General features: G+C 43.7%; 1 protein-coding gene across 1 annotated transcript in view; it reads right to left on the reverse strand.

Annotated features, from left to right (window-relative positions):
- Positions 1–1256: 1256 nt before the first annotated feature.
- Positions 1257–19436, reverse strand: part of ngfrb (nerve growth factor receptor b) — a 34222-nt gene continuing 16042 nt past the window's right edge. Inside the window, exons 4-6 of the mRNA XM_084567345.1 lie at positions 8619–8841; positions 6103–6263; positions 1257–3824 (exon numbers count right to left, since the gene is read on the reverse strand). Of these exons, the coding sequence (XP_084423471.1) occupies positions 3487–3824; positions 6103–6263; positions 8619–8841 (722 nt within the window). The 3' untranslated portion in view covers positions 1257–3486. The remainder of the gene's footprint in view (positions 3825–6102; positions 6264–8618; positions 8842–19436) is intronic.

A 19436-nucleotide genomic window follows, 5' to 3' on the forward strand; every position in this document is an offset into this window, starting at 1 on the left:
CATGGCTATCCCAGCTGTCAATAGGTGAGAGGCGGGGTACACCCTGGACAGGTCTCCAGTCTATCACAGGGATGGACGGTGGGAGGAAGATAGAACCATAGACTGTATAAAGATGGACGGCTGAACTGCTCTTCTAAAGTGAAGCCAAATCAAGTAGAGCTCCCCCTGGTGTCTGGCTGCAGCATAGGTCATAAGCTCCACCCCCTCCATGTTAGTGGGCGGGGCTTGGGCCAAACTAAAACACTAAAATACATGTCAAATTTCAGGGATGATTTCTGTCATTTTTGGTAATTTGGTAGTATAATGTTGATCGTTTTAGTTAGTTATTAAAGCAGGATGTGACATAATGGTGATTACCCGTTGCCATGCCAACCTCTCAGCGGCTAGTGGAGGTAGAGTAGAGCGTAGTGTTAATTAAACGGAGGAAGTGTGGGCGGGGCATTGATATCACATGGCTCCACTCTCGGACCGTACTGTGGTTCCAAACTTGCAAGATGGCGCCGCCCGTATCCGCAGGAGAATAGCGTCACTTTGGCCAATGAGAGGAAGTGAAGACGTATTGTCCATATCTATATACAGTCTATGATTCAAACCTATAACCTTCTAGCTGTGAGGCCCTTCTTACAGCAGCTACAAAATAATAAAATGACCTATTAATAAACCAGAGTAACACTATTATTTTCTTTATTAGCAACTTAACGTCATGCTGGTGCAAAGTTTTCACACTTTCAAGCTGAGAACATGGATCTACAGTTCACCTTGTTTCCCAAAACCTGAGCCACATACGTTCTATGGACTAGTATGTCTATATATATACTATGTATGAGTATGTAAGAATACTAACTGGTGTAACTATCAGCTGCTGCAAATGTCCTTCAAGTGAACAAATGTCACATTCAGTTCAAAAGAATAATGTGATTAGGCTAGTTAGCTTAGCATGAAGAAGAGGAAGTAGTGAGACTGGCGATGTCTAAATTAACACCGCAGCTGTTTCCCCTGTTTTGAGTTTTGTCTGTAGCTTCATTTGTTATTTCTTAGCGAGAAAGCGTCTAAATATATTTCTCTATATGTTTTGTGTCACAACTCATTCAAATCATCACGTAGCCGATTATAATCTTGCATTTAGTTTAATGGCCAGTAGTTTAACAATTTGAGCCTTTGCAACTCTGATTAATCCTAAAGATAATTTAAATACGTCTGATGATGAACTGCACCCAGTACCACGATGAGGCAACCCCCCCAACCCCCAGCCTCCCTCAGCATCCCCCCTTCCCTTTGCCCTTCTTTCCCTTTCACAAACTCTAGCGCAGCACTGATAGCATAACAAAATCCTGTTTACATACATACTGTACAGTGGCGCCGTCAAGGCTTGGACTAAAATAAAACTTTAGGAAAAAAAAGACAAATTATTTACAAGTTTTTTTAAGAAAAAAAAATGAGAAAAAAACTAAAATGTACAACATCAGTCAGACACCTGAAATAGTTCCCAGGCACTTGTGATGCAAAAAAAATTAAAAAGCACAAACACAAAGTAAGGACATGTTTAAGTGCTAAAATCTAGGACAGAAATATAATAATACAATTATTATTTGGGTATTAAAATAAAAACAATGCTTATAGAGAGTTAGGAATACCTTCATTTAAAGTAACACTACGGGGTAAAGCTCGGTATGCTAGGGGTTAGTGATAGCTGAAGTCGGTGATATAGGTTTAACATAGTAAACTACTTGCTCCTTCAACAAAACAAAAAAGAATGTGGGTGCTAGTGTCGCTAGGCTGGCAGCATAATAATAATAATAACACGGGTTAAAAAGCATATTCTGTCATGAGGAGAGGAATGCATGCTTAAACGCTTAAACAGGCCCATTAATGTCAATGCAGATTCAAAACGTTTCCCCTCGTCTGAATTCATCCCACATCCTTTTTTTTTTCTTTTCATCCAGAGATCATTGTTCCAAAACAAAGAGGAAACAAGACAACCGATTTCTTTTCTTTCTTTTCTTTTTTTTGTCTCTGTCTGTTTGAAAGATTGTCAGCCGCAAGAATCACTGCTTCGGATTTAAACACAGCGTCATTTATGAACGAGTATAGATCGTTCAGATGGTTTCTAAGCGTAAAATCTGTGTGGCAACGCCGACATCTGTGATACCCTGAGAAATTCAAGCAAGAGAAAATGATTTTTATTTTGCATCCTGATCAAATGTTCTATCTTTCCTTGGAAATTGTGCACCGGTTGGCCGTGAGTTACTAGTTTTTGCACGGGCACCTACTACACACACATTAGACATCTTATATTGTATAATAATGACAGTATACGGTCCCCTCATGACAGAGCTACAAACGTTACCTGCATCCTCCACACTGAGCAAAAACGTAAATGCATACTTTTGAAGGCGTGTTTGCACATGTGTGTGTTTGTATAGTACAGTACATGCATGCATGGCTACACTACTGTATGTGTACATGTATGTCAAGTATGTCTACGTTTGGTGGGTGCACTTGTCGGCCTATGTACATACAGTATACACGGTTGTTGTCGGGTAACTTGAGTTTTGACTTCCACCTTCCTTCCCTTTTCTGGGTCAACGTGAAGGAGTCTGTTATGCAGATAGGCCTGAGACTGCAGAGACTGGAGTCATGTTGCTCTGGGTCAGTGGCATGGCCCGCCGAAGACCACCTAGGCGGCAAAGTCCAGCCAGCAGTTCTTATAGCACTTGTTGGAAAAGGAAGAGTCTGCAGAAATCACTCAGGGAGAAGAAGCTGAAGTTGAAGAAGTTAAGTTCCACGTGCTGCTGCTGCTCTGTGTCTTAAATCTAATGCAAAACATAAGAAATAACCTTTGGCTTGAAACACAACAGCTTCACTTGAAATGCAACTTTTCTCTCTTGTCATGTTTGCAAAAATCCAGATACTCTGAGGTATGCAGGACTCATCCAGTAGCAGTAACAGACACGAGCCATTTGTCAACTCAAATGAAAAAACAAAACAAAAAAAATTCCAACGTGGCGTGTAAATAATGTCGCCTGACAGGTATGGCCCTAAAACCTTTACCCCTCTTTGGTAACGTGGATTTGAGAACACTTCGAAGGTACAACACAGGCTTATCGAATGCTATAAGGCCCACGCTGACTATGCGTGTTTAAGAATGAAGGAATGCAGGCGCCAAGTGTCCACAGGTCAAAGCCCACTGCTGCTCCACCGTGCGGAAAGGAAAGGCAGATATCCAGGCTCACAACGGAATGATTATACAGTAGACACTGAGACATTTTCGCTTCACGTAGGCTGAAATGTGACAATAAGAGGTTCCCTTACATTGATCTGACTTTACCCATTGATTAAATGATTTATTAGGACTGGATCGTCACTCCGACTGGTGTCATCAAGCAGGTTTTAGCATTAATTATGTGAAGTAAAGGGAATCCATGGAAGAATATTGTAAGATTAAGGTTCAGGTGTTTACGGTTTTGCACGCAGCTGAGCTTTAAGCTACACTACAGACGTGGCGGTGGGCTTGGTTGGGCTGAGCACCAGACTCTGGGCGACGTCCTCGCGGTTTATCTTACGTAGGGCCGTGCACAGCGTGTCGATGCTGGCGCAGTCTTTGCTCGCCCAGTCGGACAGCAGCGCCCGGACGGGGTGCTCCTCCTGCCGGAAGGTCGCGATCCGCTCCTCCTCGTATCCCAGGAGGCCCGCCAGGTTGCACCAGTCGCTGTCGTGCATGTGGTCGCAGTCGTCCCCTTCGCCGCCCTGGAACAGCAACTTCTCCACCTTCTCTCTGGTGTGGAGAGGAAGCAGCAGGCAAGGCTCTTCGTCCATGGTGACAACTGCAGAAGAGAAACAGAAATATGCAACTCACTGGGCATGTTATCGGCATCGAGAACTTATTTAACGTAAACTAACTAAATTTAAACTGTAGAGCAGCAGTGAAATTAAATGTTCTGGAACAAATCAACCTGCACTACTTACAAAGCTGACTGCCTCATCTAACATCTGGCAAGTCATAGGTTCAATCTAACTCAGACTACAAATTCTTAACGGTTAAGATTCTGGAAAAATCGAGTTAAAAACAAATACAAAACATTGAAAATATCACATTCTATGCAGATGATTCAGCCTTATATTCAGGCGTTTCCTAAAAAGCCTTTGGTAATAGTAAACCTCCAGGTCATAGGGTGAGCAGTGATCTATCTCTAATATCCACTGCCTGGCCAATAAAAAAAGTCTCCATCTGGATTTAACTAAGCAAATATGTAGGAGCCTCCTATTGGATAATTACTGCATGGGTGATTATCTTTCAGCTGGCAACGAGTTATTTAACCCCAACTGATGCAATGAGTAGCTTCTCATTTCTTCAACAACCATGTCTAAAGACACATCCTGTGGTCGTCTGTTTGAGAAGGGTCAAATCATTGGCATGCATCAAGCAGAGAAAACATCTAAGGAGATTCAAGAAACTACTAAAACTGGGTTAAGAACTGTCCAAGGCATTATTAAAAACTGGAAGGATAGTGGAGAACCATCGTCTTCCAGGAAGAAATGTGGTCGGAAAATAATCCAGATTGATGGTGATCGGTGATCACTTAAAGGTTTGGTGAAATCAAATGGAAGAAAAACAACAGTAGAACTCAGGGCTATGTTTAATAGTGAAAGTAAGAACATTTCCACGTGTACAATGTGAAGGGAACTCAAGGGATTGGGACTGAACAGCTGAGTAGCCTTAAGAAAACCACTAATCAGTGAGGCTAACAAGGCTTCAGTTTGCTAGGGAGCATAAAGATTGGACTCTGTAGCAATGGAAGGAGGTCATGTGGTCTGATGAGTCCAGATTTACCCTGTTCCAGAGTGATGGGGGCATCAGGGTAAGAAGAGAGGCAGATGAAGTGATGCACCCATCATGCCTAGTGTCTACTGTACAAGCCTGTGGGGGCAGTGCTATGATCTGGGGTTGCTGCAGTTGCTCAGGTCTAGGTTCAGCAACATTATGTGTCCAAAGAATGAGGTCAGCTGACTACCTGAATATACTGAATGACCAGGTTATTCCATCAATGGATCATATTCCAAGATGACAATGTCAGGATTCATGGGGCTCAGATTGTGAAAGAGTGGTTCAGGGAGCATGAGACATCATTTTCACACACGGATTGGCCACCACCAGACCTTAACTGGACTAAAGAGTATGACGTTACATGTAGGACTTATCACTTTGACATGTGCTTAAGTAGCCTGTTAATTTCTCCAAAAATGACCCAGAGCCTGGTTGATAATGAAACTTTAAACGTTTTGCACCGCAACAGGAAAAATTGATCAAATGACTCCTCCGTTTAAAAGAAGAGAAAAGTTTCCTGGAGACAGCGTCAAGGAGACACATCTTCCAGAGAGGGTTAGGGAGTTTATGGCAGCGTTGGATGACCAGAACATTTCTGGAGTAGAGAACACAAGGTACCAGCTACCCTCTCCACACTACATTAACTTTGACAGAAAGATTTATTGGAATGAATCCAGTCGGCTGTAAGAGAAGACAAGAAAAGACTTTAGGAAGCTACAAGAGAGGAAGTTTATTTATTAAGATCCGCCGATAGTGAATATGAAAAGATTGGTATCTACTTTGTTTCATCTCCTTTACACAAGGTCCTACATTCTCTGAAACTGGTTTGTCAGGACACGACTGGCAAGTAACAGGAGGATGTGCAGCATAAACAAATAAACACTGTAGGCACTGTCACTGCTGGAATCCTTGTTTGCTGATTTGCTACAGTAAGTCTGAAAAGGTCACAGTCGGGGCGTCATGGAGTCAACCAATCCAGCAGGCGGCTCATTCCTGAGAAGGAATGCTGTGCCATCATGTTCTTTTGACTAACATGGTGGTACAGCTCAGGGGTGCAGTGTTTAGTTTATGCACATTCACTGATATTCATTCTGTCCATCACGTCTATTCATGATTTAAAACAAATTCATCGCTAGCGGGATTTAGCACTGGATAAACACGACTTTTGTGCTTACACCCAATTTAAGCACAAAAGCTTGATAAATGAAGCCTGTTGTATTTCTTGGTATCCCAGTAAGGAGCCTGTGTGGAGGTATGCTGTGGGCTTTGTGCGTTACCTGTCTGCGCCTGGGTTTGGCCCTGCTGTTCCTGCAGACTTTGGCTGTCCACGGAAATGCCGCTGTCACTGTGGAGCTTCTCCCCCTCGGGGGACGGCGTCTGGTTCTGGTTGGCTGTGCAGTTGTTGGCCCCTTGCTTGTTCTGCTTACAGCTATTCCACCTGGGTGAGAATGGATCGTGAAAAACGGGAAAACTCGACTTGTGGGGCAGTCAAGCTACGTTGTGGACACATATAGAAGGCTATTGGTGCTACTGATGGTGCTGAGGTGCTGCCTGTTTTTATACAGGCTATACGTATCTGCAGTGCACAGTATGTAGTGCACGAGATGATTTCAGTACATTCTACTGTGTTTCTAATACTGACTTCACTTTTACCAGAATTTTACTCTGTGGCTTGTGAATGCATAACCAAATATTTGTAGTTTGCAAAGGCAGCGTTGAATTACAACTAAATCTAAATCTTACAACTAAACCTAAATCTTTCGTAGCGGCCATTTTCTTCTTGAAACCTTGGATTTAAATCTACAAAAAAAGGTTCAGTTCTCACCAAGACATGTGCACGCAGAGCAGCCATAATTTGAATATTAATAAGAGAACAAACAAACCTACGTGCTCAAATGCTTTAAGAGTCTAACACACCCACATCAATTAAAAAACACCCATGGGATTATTCCGCATTGTTAGAAACGCTAAGTAGGTGTGTAACTTTGAAAAGAATTGTGGTTTGGATGCTCTGCCAAGAACAGCTGAGTAACCCACAATGCTGAGCCCTGATGACAGCTTCAAAAGAGCACTAGATGATAAATATAGTGATATAATAGACATATGTAATGGCTGAGGTGAGGAGGACTTGAGGAAAATAAGAGCTAAACCTAAAACTACAAATAATCTTATTTTACCACCTACTCTGGAGACTACATGAACCAAACAGAAGTGGAATAAATACAAAACGATAACATCTCTGGTCAGAAGAGGCAGCTTTAACCAGCCGCGGTGTCTGTCCTCCTGCGCTCAGATTTATCTTGAAGCCTTCGTCTTCATCGTGTTAAAGTGAAAATATAAACTTAAAAACCCTTTGCCTTTTCAGACACATTCACAGTGGAACATATTGTGCATTAAACATTTAGCAGGGGTTGTGGAGGGAGGGATAGTCGACCATATTGTGACCCACAGGACAACGGCGTGCCGTTCTCCAGAAAGCAACAGACGACTTCATTAAATATGAAATGGAAGAAATTATGTTTGATGCATGTTTTGTGATTTAAAACAATGGTTGTAAGTCTAGGGGTCTGAAGATAAAGTCTAAGGCTTTACAAGATGATTAAAAAACTAAAATATATTTTTTTCAATCACATAAATTACTGTATTAATTTACGGCTTCTTCTTCCATATGCAACATAAGTGTATTTGCTGATTCATCCAACGGGATAATCTGCCACAGGACAAATTACTCACATTGCTTTGTTTTAATGCAGGGATGTAAAACTTATTTTAATTCAGGGGGCCAAATACAGCCCTATTTGATCTCTACATAATAGATTAATAACCTAAAACTAACGACAACGCCAACGACATTTAATGAACCATCCTTTTACAAAACATTTTAAAAACAACCTAAAAATCTTTAAGAAAAAGTGCAATTTCATCTCATTGCTGCCATCTGTGTTGCGTTATTTCTGCAACTCTGACTTAAACAGTGCGGGAAATTGGACAAATTAGAAATAGCAGCTACTTTTAGTGAAAAATTGTGGTTAATGTCTTCAGTGTAATATTTGCACTTTCGCACCAGATTGGTTTTGGGCAGTTTTGGCCCCCGGGCCGTATGTTTGACACCCCTGCCATAAAGTGATGTTTGAACACAGCCACAAAGAAATGAGTCGGTTTAACGGATTATTTTAGTGGTTTTTTAAAGGGATTACACATTGTAAGATTAAGAAATGACGTTCTATCATAAAATATACGTTTTCAGTGGAATGTACAGCTTGCTGTAGGCCACAGGAGTTGTACTAGAAGCTTTTTTATGAATGTACAGATGTTTCTAGGTGAATCCATTAGATGTATTTTTATGAAATGACAAAGCTGTGATTGGTTTATCATCATGAAAGACGAAAACACAAGAGAATCATAAATGATATCCTGAAACCAGGTTCAGTATCTTCTTCTTTTAAAAATAAAAATGGATTCTAGTTATATAGTCTGCTGTTAGGAATAACAGCTGCTTTTACTGAAAAATTTTAATGTGCTTTTTGCACTTTGCAAATTGGACCATCTGGTGGGCCAACTTTGGCCCGCGGTCCCTATGTTTGACACCCCTGATTTAATGTATCACGAGCCAAAATTTGTCTTATCTCTAGGAGCTTTGCTAAATAAAATCATTTTGGCTGAATATATAGGAATAAGAAGAAGAATAGTGGCTTAATGGATTTGCACTAAAATCAAAAAACTTTCATTTCAGTTTAAATACTTAATTTAAAGTAAAAAAACAAACAAACTGCGTCCTCCTTTCTGTTCTTACTTCTTAAAGATGATGAAGGCCACGAGCCCGACGACGACGGCTGCCAGGATGGAGCAGTAGATGGGGATGAGCTTGTCGTTCAGGCCCTGGTACAGCCGCTCCTGGGAGTCGCCGTTGTCGGTGGTGGGGGTGCTCTCCGGCGGGTCCTCTGGCGGGGTGTCGTCCGGCAGCAGGTCGTCGTAGGGTGTCGTGGAGGAGAGGAAAGTGAAAGTCGTGGGAGTCACTGTGGGGAATGAGACACATGGGGGAGGGAGAGCTCGTTAAACGCTTCCCGAAAACAATAAGAGGCGTTTGCTCCTAGAGGGGGGTCAGATCATTTGGATTTATTTCAGACGTTTAAGCAAATAAAAGACGATCCCCACACCCAGCAGACATGAGGCGTTCTGGCTGCTTCTGAGAGTCAACATACGCCCTCTGTGTAGCTCCGTATTTGGTTCATGTGGAGGCTGAAAACAGCTGCTTGATTGTTAGAGACAGAGCAGATGTCAGCTGTGAGAGTTTGATGATAATTCTTTGTGTTTTTGTCGAGCAAAACAAAAACACTGATGAGTGGAGATATGCACAGAGTCATTCTGGGTGATTATTAACTATGAACTCACTTTAGCAACAGGATCTAAAGACGTAGCTTCACATATTTTTCCAAATCCAAAAAAATATGTTCCAAATATTTCCTCCAAATCAAAGGAAGTAGCAACAGATAAAGCAACAACATACATCGATCAGCCACAACATTATGACCACTGACGGGAAAAGTGAATAACATTTAAACCATCTTGTGACAATTCAGTGTTCTGCTGGGAACCTTCTGGACCTGGCATTCATTGGTGTGGATGTTACTTAGACATGTAGCACCCACCTAGACCAGACCAGGCACCCCCACCCCCATAGCAATGGGCTGGGGGTGCCTGGTCTGGTCTAGGTGGCAAAAACGCTTTAGGAACAACTCAAAAAAACATGAAGAACAGCACAAGGTGTTGACCTGGCCTCCAAATTCACTAGATCCCAAACTGATCAAGTATCTGTGGGATGATCCACAGAGGCCCCTCCCCTCAAAGACCCCCCCCCCCCCCCCCCCCACTAACAATATTCTGTTACCAGACACCACAGGACACCCTCAGAAGGCCCATGTCCATTCTCTGATGAGTCACCACAAGGGAGACCTGCACAATATTAGGAAGGTGGTTATAATGTTATGCCTGATTAGGGTATGAATGAGTTGTTGAAGAACAGCACAAGGTGTTGACCTGGCCTCCAAATTCACTAGATCCCAAACTGACCAAGTATCTGTGGGGTGATCCACAGAGGCCCCTCCCCTCAACCCATAGGACCCAAAGGCCCCCACTGTCCTAATGTCATAATGTTATGTCTGATCAGTGTACGATTAGAAAATGGTCTCCAAGGGGAACTATGGCGACAAATAAGAGCTTATACATCTCTTCCATGCATGTACACACTCATTACATCCCACATTGCTTGGTCACCCTCCTCCCCCTCCTCCCCCCTCCCCCGGGGAGCCATTAATGAGTCTAAGAGGGAGTTTGTCCATCCAATTCTGCCCACATTCCCTGCGACCATTAGCAGACGTGAGCGCTCCTCACCGCGGATGTGGAAACCAATCCTCGTCTGTCACTCACTTACAGTTACTCACATCGCTGACAGGAAATAACCCCGCTGGCTTCCACGGGATCCAAATACCTCAGGAGGGCTGCCGGAGTGCACGGCGGCCATTTTTCACTAATGAGGTGAAGACATTTTTTCTTTTTAATGAGAGCTGATTGAGACGGATGCACGGGGCTGCTGTGGGGGTTTTAACCTGAAGGAACTTTGAGGATAAGTGCTTTACAGCGATGCCAGTTCACTGAGTCACCTCATTGTGTTACGTCTATCATTCTTAACCTGCTAGGCCACTGATTTATTTTTACTACCTTAAGGAGGATGCTGGTATCATGATACTCTGAAGGAAACAAGTTGTCCTGCAGGGTTTTCTAATTCACTGTGCCAGCTTCAACAGACACGTGACGCTCTGCAAATAAATTGGTCTGGAGCGCAGCGTCTTCCTGCTACTTTGCTGGCACAGATACTTTATTTTCCTGAGAACCAAGACAGTAAGTCACATGGTTAAACCTTCAGGTCTTTGCATGTACTGGCAATTCAATTCAGTTTATTTAGTGTCAATAACCATACAAATAGTCTCAAGGCGCTTTGCAGAACCAGACCTGAAACCTCCAGAGCAAACCTGAAGGCGACGATAGAAAGAACTAAGCTCTTATAAGAGGAGGAAACCTTGAGCAGAACCTTAAGCTCATATGGTGGGACCTAACTGCTTGAGGCCGGCCAAGTAGAGACAGAAAAATAAACTTTAAAGTCATCAAATATAAATTTGACTGAAAGTCTTTTATGGCTCTGAATACGATCAGTCACTTCGTTTCCACACATGGAATTTGCACTTGATTGTATTGTACTGTTTAGCTTTAGCCACAGGTGACTATAACTGCAGAACCATAAAAAAAATGCAAAGACAGCAAGTGAGTGAAGGATATGAATATTTCTTGTGTGTCAGTGTGGAACCAAAGGTCGGACCTACTCTGGTGCAGAACGAGAGCAGAAAGTTCAGCTAGTGGCAGCTAGTCTGAAGCTCTATTTATTCATAGATCCATGCTAACAAAGTCAGTTCTGAGGTCCTCAACTCATTGCTAGAGCTGGACTGAACCATCCCTTAGTTTTGCTGCTGTAGGCCTAGTAAGCTGGGGGACGATGCTCTGAGCACATGTCCTCTACTCTCTTCTCTCTTGCACCGAGCTCCTATCCTCTAATTACTTCATATACCACGTTAACCACTGCGTGTCCCTGTGTCTACTTGAATTGAATCACCTGACGTGGGAAACCTTTCTCAGATGTTGACCTCATAGAAGAGTGACTCACTAAAGTCACAGGATTAATGTTCCTGGATAAAGAGGCAGCGTTCAACAACGCTGGCATCTCTGGAAACACAGTTGTGCTGCAGTTTGAAGATGAAGTCGATTGGAGTGACGAGAGACTCCACCTACACCACACAGCTGTTAACTTTCTATCTTTACATTAGAGAAAAGCAGATGTAGAAGCAGAATGACAGAACATCTATCTCTCTGATGTCCTTCAGCTTCTTCCTGCCCTGCCAACCATCCTTGTCCAAAGCATCCACAGTATTCAGATGTTAACAAGTCCAGTTACTTACCTTCATGTGTCCAGTGATGTAGGGCTACTGATGCACATGTCACACCCCTACCAATCAAAAGGCCCAGATGTCCTGTACATATCACAACAGCTTTCAGCTCTGTAGCTTATATTGTTTTTTTTTTAAATATCCACTGGAGAAAATGAACAAAGCACCAGGTCTTACAGCTGAACTAGTGGATACTATAACTATTATATTTATCTTAAACAAATGCAAACAGGCTACACACATATCCAGTTGCTTTCTGTCCTCTTTAAGCTACATACATCCACCACCACCGCCGTAGTTTATCTTTTACCCTCCAACACACACAGAAGAAATCAGACACCATTCATTGACAGAGATCTTCTTTGTCCAACACAGATGCCCCCTCCCCATCCTTTCTCTTCGTCCTTCAAGCCCCTCTCCCCAATTTACCTCTGGCTCTTTCACTCAGCCCTATCGGGACTTTACTCTGTCTCTTCAACAACTTGCTTTCACCAAATTGAAGCCCTTTTTATCTCGGAAGGACCTGGAAACAGTTGTCCATGCACTTACAACCTCCCGGCTTGACTACTGCGACTCCTTGTATACAGGACCGTCCCATTCCACCCATTCTGGGCTGCAACTAGTGCAAAATACAGCTGTGAGACTGTTAAATGGCACAAAGAAACATCACTCCTGTTTTGGCCCAAGTACATCGGCTCCCTGTGAGTCGATTTTAAAATCTTACCATTTGTTTTTAAAGCCCTAAATGGTTTAGCTCCACAATACATCTCCGACACGCTAAGGTCGTCCTCATAACAACTCCTCTCAGTCCTTAACTCTCGCCTTAAATCTAAAGGTGTCCAAGCTTTTTCAGTCGCCACTCTAAAGCCCTGGGATAGTCTTCCATCCCACATTAAGTCCTGCTCCACTATCGACTGTTTTAAATCTCATTTAAAGCGCTACCTCTTTGCTCTTGCTTTTAGTTCGGTCTGAGGTTGCTCCATGGCTAATTCTGTCTGGTCCATTTTGATTTTTATTGTTCTCTTATTGTATCTTACCCACTCTCTTACTGTACTTTTATTTTGGTTTGGTGCTTCATTGTTATTGTATTATACTGTACATTACTGTTCATCTGAGTTATTGGGTTTTTACTCATATGGAGGCAGATGTTTTTATCCGCCCTGACTGGAAAGCACTTTGGGTCAACTTCTGCTGTTCTTAAATGTGCTTTATAAATAAAGAGACTTGACTTTCACCGCCTCTCGAGCCCCACATGCAGTCTAACCTCTAATGGTTTTTATTTGTTATCAATCTATCGTTCCCTTAACTCCACATCATCCCAGCGCTCTCTTTCCCTCCCTTCGCCGATGGTCAGCAATTAAAACAAAGCCCTGAGTGCCTCTACTGAACCACTAACACGGCCTTGTATGTAGGACGGTCTGGCTTCAGAGGGGAGTGACCACCTCCTCCTCCTCCTCCTCCTCCTCCTCCTCCTCCTGCTGAGCTCAGCTTGTTTCCAGTGCACAGAGTGCTCGGCGGTTACTGGACCAGGGCTCTCAGACTCATGATCAATGCAGCAACAAGCTACTTATTCTGAACCCATGGGACAGGCTCTACTGCAATTTTAGAAGCAATAAATAAATAAATAAACAAAGGATAAGTATTAATAATCCAATTTTCTGCCACAAACAACATATTCATTGCAAAAAAAAAAGTGCTTAAACATAACGTCTGTGCACAATAATTCAATTATGCGGTGGATTTTGCTTTTTGAGGTTTAGACACACGTAAGTTTAAACACATGGCAGAATGTGAAACTGAGAAAGAACAAACTAAATAATAAGATGCAGGTGGAAGTTATTCTGTTCCGTTACGGTTAGATTAATCATCATTATCTGCTTTCTGGAGTTTGCATGTTCTCCCTGTGTCTGCGTGGGTTCTCTCCAGGTTCTCCAGCTTCCTCCCACCGTCCAAAGACATGCTGGTTAGGTTCATTGGTGATTCTAAATTGGCCGTAGGTGTGAGTTAGGGTTAGGGTTAGGGTTAGCCCTGGACCCCACCTCTAGACCAATGGCAGCTGGAATAGGCTCCGGCCCCTCCTCTACCCTCCAGAGGACAAGCAGTTACAGAAAATGAATGAATGAATGAATGAATGCTGCAAGTCTTTGGTTTAATAGATATTGTTCAGTAAGATCCATCCATCACCCCATAGAACGATGTTCCCTACCAGTAAACTGTTTGTCTTTATAGGTTCATCGTCCAGTCAGAAGCTGCAACCTGACAGTATTTGTTTAGTTAGTTGATCAACCAGACGTTGAACTGATGAAGGTGAACGTGATTTGATACTGCACTTGAGAGACAAAGTACAAAGCGATCGTGCAAATGGGAGAGATTTAATAATAATGATAGTTATAATATTAATAATAAGCCCTGGTAACGTAGCTCATAGTGACTAGACTGACAGTGCACCACTGAATTGTACAGCTCTGAGGAACAGTGAATGTACCTTGTATACTAATGCATATACTATTCTATACGTAATGTGAATTTGCTAAATTCTTAAAGCAGACGAGCAGTAAAACAATAAAGGTCTTGAATTCACTCATCTCTGTATTGATTCCACATAGAAACCCTGTCCAGGCTGGACCCCGCCTCTCACCCCAATGAGCAGCTGGGACAGGCTCCACCCCCTCCTTGCGACCCTCGTGGCCGAGGGCTGAGCTCTGTGCGAATATTTTGTGATCTGTGATCTTGTTGCTCTTGTTTCTAACTCTGTGACCATGCAACCACTTGTTTTATGGCCTTATGGCATTTTCCATTTACCATTTGTCATCGCTTAAACACTTTTAAGAGTCATGCACATGGCATGTAACGAGAGAGTCTGCAGAGGTGTTTGTCACATGAGGTTTCTACTGTCATTTAAAACTATGTGGCACATTACCACTGCTGTAGTTTAAGGTTCGTCAGCCCTCAAAGGGGGGCAACAGTACCGGCCCAGAGCCACAAGTAGCTGCTAAAATAAAAAGCCTGCCCCACCTTTTTATTCATATTATAAGTTTATCATTTTCCCAAGTCCTCCTTGATTCCACCACCCAAACAGAACACACACACACACACAACCTGGAGGCAACATGTTTTCCTCTGGTCACATTACAACAAGCCTGTCATTAAAATCATAAAGACGCTGAGCTTTTTAAAATAGCAGGTTCAGTCAACAGTAACCCCCGCGTGTAAAAAGAAAACATTTCTATTATTTGTCGTTGGGCAGTGTATCAGGTTGTTGGTGAAATTACTGGAATTTTCCCCCGTGCCTTTGTCTGGTAATGATTAACTTGAGACGGGAAATTCAAACTAATGCAGAGTGAGTAATTATATAGAAAGGACTTGTTGCCTCGTGCCCCTCTCACCACTGCATGTGTATACAGTGTGTGTGTCTGCAGCAGCCACACCTGGGCTGAACTTGTCATTCCAGCCTCTTGCAGGCTCTTTTCTCAAACAGGTGTTGCTGCTGTTTCGACACCATATACTTAAAAAAGGCTGACTCTGGATTTAGGCACAAAGGGAAGGAGGGGCTTTGCTTTTATGTTGCATGCGGTTATATCTGAGCGGAGGCGGAAGCGCTGCCGATCCCCGCACCACCGAGAAACTGAAACGCCTTCAGCAGCCAGGGACAGTTCTTATACTGTTCTCTACATCTGTTTGGGCCCTGCAGCCGTTCTCGTGTTTTGTGTTGGTGGGTCTCTGTATGCAGGTACCCACGTGCAGCCCCTTTATCGTTGACTGGCTGAGGCTCTTCACGCCTCTTCACCTGTAATTGGTCCTGATCGGTGCCTCTATCCAGTCAGAGGCAGCGTCTTCATCAGGCATTTAAATGTCAAGCTGAAGTCATTCTGTGGAGACTAGTGACGGGAAACTCAATTATTTCTACTGACTAGAGTTTATATGAGTCACTCAAGCTCCACCCACTCATTCATACCCCAATCAGGCATAACATTGTGACCACCATGTGTAGGTCTTCCTTGTGGTGACTCATAAGAGAATGGACATGGGCCTTCTGAGGGTGTCCTGTGGTGTCTGATCAACAGAATGTTGCTAGTGGGGGGGTCTTTGAGGGGAGGGGCCTCTGTGGATCATCCCACAGATACTTGATCAGTTTGGGATCTAGTGAATTTGGAGGCCAGGTCAACACTAAAGCGTTTTTGTGTCCACTCCAATGAATGCCAGGCCCAAAAGTTTCCCAGCAGAACAATGAAGCGTCACAAGATGGTTTAAATGTTATTTATTTCTCCTGTCAGCGGTCGGTGAACCTCTAAAACCACTGATTTAAAACAGGAAAACAATCATTTCATTGTGAAAACAAGAGTAAAAGATCAAGAATTCTCAAAGGGGAAACATTAATCTCACTCTGTCTAACTCGCACATAATAAAACGAGCCAGCCATGCAAAATAAATGCAAACTGTGCAAAATTACAGTTAAGTTTCAACAGTGCAACATTAGAATAAAATGCACAGAATGTTGTTGTGCAAATTTAAGCCTTTTTTGCAACAACTGAGCGATTTGTTCGCACACATCAGGGACGGAAAGTGGGAGTTGAGACGAAACAAGAAACCAGAGCTGTTGCTTTTCTCCCAGGGCTAAATACACAGTTTAATTTCATATATTTGTGCAAATGCAGTTAGAATAGGTGTTGCACAATAGTGACATATTGCCCGGTCTCGTCTTTGCAGCTGGCTAGCCAGTAGTAGAAGGGACAGCGAACAAGTTAGAGACGAGGAATCAGGACTCACGAGCGACTGAACGATTCGTTCAGGACTCATCACCAGTGGTGGTTTAGAGTGAACAGTCGCTGAGCTCTGCGTGAATATGTTGTGATATGTGATCATGTTCATCGTTTGTGAAGTGATTGTTTATGACTCTGTGACCTGCAAGCACTTGTTTTATGGCCTGAGAGCCGAGCCGAGCATTGACACATTTTCCACTTGTGAGTGTAGTTTATAGACAGGAGCTGAAAACCTTAAAGCTCTTTACCAGTTCAGTTTGTGCATTAGGAACCACATCCTTATATACTGCAATATAGAGATTACATATTCCACATCTGAAGCTTAAAAGAGCAGATAGATCAGTAGGAAACAAGCGTGAATAAAAACATTTAAGAACAGGGTGTTGTTTTATTGGTGTGTTTCTGGATGTGGTTAAGGAGTCGTGGTTTCCTTTTGAGATTTTGGTTTTAGAAAAGAACTTGTTCTACTAATGCCTTTGTTTTAACCACGCCCTCTTGTCGAGCCTTTCTCCTCCGCACTTTCTCTTTGTCCCACTTGATCTCTGAAAACAATAAAACCTTCCGTCGCCCGTTTAGCTGATCTGCTTCTGGCGTTTGTGATTTACATTTCTCATTTTTCTCCTGGAGGCTGCTGCCGCTGCGTCGTTTCCTACCTTACGTGACCCGGTCTCGTTTCACCGTGCACACGTGCTCCGGACACACCCCTAAATCTGTGCGCGAGTGCACGTGAACTTGCACCGACGCCTTCGCTCGCGTGCACGCTTGCGCCTGTTCTGCGGCAGAATGTGATCAGCACTCGTAGAGGTCAACCAGAGAAACCCGAGAGTGCAGAGGAGTAACTCCATCGCTTTTATCGACCGGGCCACATTCTCAGCATCTGCTCCCTCTCGCAGGCTTTCTTTTCTTTTATGCAGCTCTTTATTCCCCTTACTGCGCACCGTTCTTATTGTCATTTATATTTTCTGTTCTGCATCTGTTTGTCTTTAAAGTAAGTAACCGCTGAATAAACACTGGCTCATTATATGAATCCTTAATCGGGACTTCTTATCTTGGGAAGTTAATAGTTAGCCACTAAACCTTTCTTCTTTTTTCTTTTGATTAAAACAAATAAACACAAGTAGATATGTGAATTAAAATGCATGAAATGAACATGCAGCTCTGTGTGTCGTCTACTATGAAACCCTAATTTGCTGGAATCTCCATTTAAGAATTCTGCAGAACATAAAATTGTAGAAAACTACAACGATGACTTTTCCTTTGACAGCGACGAGGCGACAAATGAGCCGACGCCACAAAGCAGCAATTCAGCCCCTGCCATCGACTGTGTGGCAGATTAACAGATAACATCACTGTGAGAGAGGCTCGGCTCGGCTCTGCTCGACAGATGCTGCAAAAATCCTCACGAGGATTCACGACGAAGCCCCGACTCCCCATGCAGCGGATTCTGGCAATGAATAGACGGCACGAGTGGAAGCACAAGTGTTGTGGTCACCCTTGCCACCGGAGTCGCTCACACATGCCAAATCACCTCCGAAAAATGTTCCCCTGGAATTTCGAGGAGGGAAAGGGGGGTGCGGATTCTCCAGGAGACGGAGACAAACGCCAACAAACAAGCGGTCGATTCTTGTTGAGAAAGAGACACGGTCGACTTTAAAACTCCCTTCGTGGTCACAATGCTACGTAGTGTGTGCAGCGGGGAGCAAAAGGGGGTTGAGGAGAGAAGGTCAGCCGCGGCCGTAACAGCCCGACTTACGATATAAGTCAGTAGATGTGAGGGGACCGGGTTGTAGCTGCACAATGAGTGACTGTGCAGGACAAAGACGGGGAATTGTTTCGTCAGACCGGGGGTTGGGATTCGTCACAGCTACTGATGTGGCAGCGCTTCGGACACAGCAAATCGGGAATGTCGATGGCTTTTTGCCCTTTATCATTTTCCTCATTTATCTGTCTGTCAAATATCTGCTGGAAACTGACCGTCCAATGAAGCCCCTCCCATTAGATGTTAGCGTTTGACAGTCATAGCCCCGGGAGCAATAGCTTGCCGCGGCGGGCCTGTCAATCTCTGGACGTCTCCAAAATGAAAGTGAAGCAATGTGCACGCGGCTCAAGCTTTAGCAAGAGTTAGGAGGGTTTACTTTCAAAGCCAAACAACCTGAATGCTGGTTCAACGCTAGCAGCTGTGCCCTGGCTTTTACTGGATCAAGCATCAACCTTTTTGCCACGGTAGCCGCCAAATACTTGAACATCCGCTTAAAAGATTCCGGTTTAAAATACGCGGCGTCATCGTCCACTTTACAGAGGCGACCGCAGAGCTAGCTGCAGATGATTAAATGTGCCAGAAACAGTTGTGGTTTTTCAGGAGAAGCCTCCCGTCGTCCCATTTTCCCTCATCGGTCGCTCCTGCTTTGATCATGAGTGCAGCGCATGGTGCTGGTTAGCCGATCGTGTTTTCTGATTTCTCGAGGGCAGCCTGTCGATTGCTAAGGTCAACCAAACTCAGGAAGGAAACAGCCTCCTCCTCCTCCTCCTCCTCCTCCTCCTCCTCCTACTCACCTATCCACTCAATAACCAAATGCACTTGACCCCCGATCCCTCTCCCCTCACCCATTTCTTGCTTTCCACCTAACCCTCATCCCTCCATCTCAGAACAGTAATGTCCAATCACTCATCTCGCTGACTCCAGAGGCAGTATCTGTGCTCCTGAGCTTTGACTCAGCGGCTCAGCGTGTGTTTTGCAAGTTCAAGTAATCTTTTGATCTCCCTTTCCATGCATGTATGCGCATGAATAACTTAATTGCATGTGTGCAGCAACAATAACACAACCTGTTGCCTTTTGTTGCTGCACAACCAGAACCC

This window comes from Chelon labrosus (assembly GCF_963514085.1).
Source record: "Chelon labrosus genome assembly, chromosome: 19".
Taxonomy (NCBI): Eukaryota; Metazoa; Chordata; class Actinopteri; order Mugiliformes; family Mugilidae; genus Chelon; species Chelon labrosus.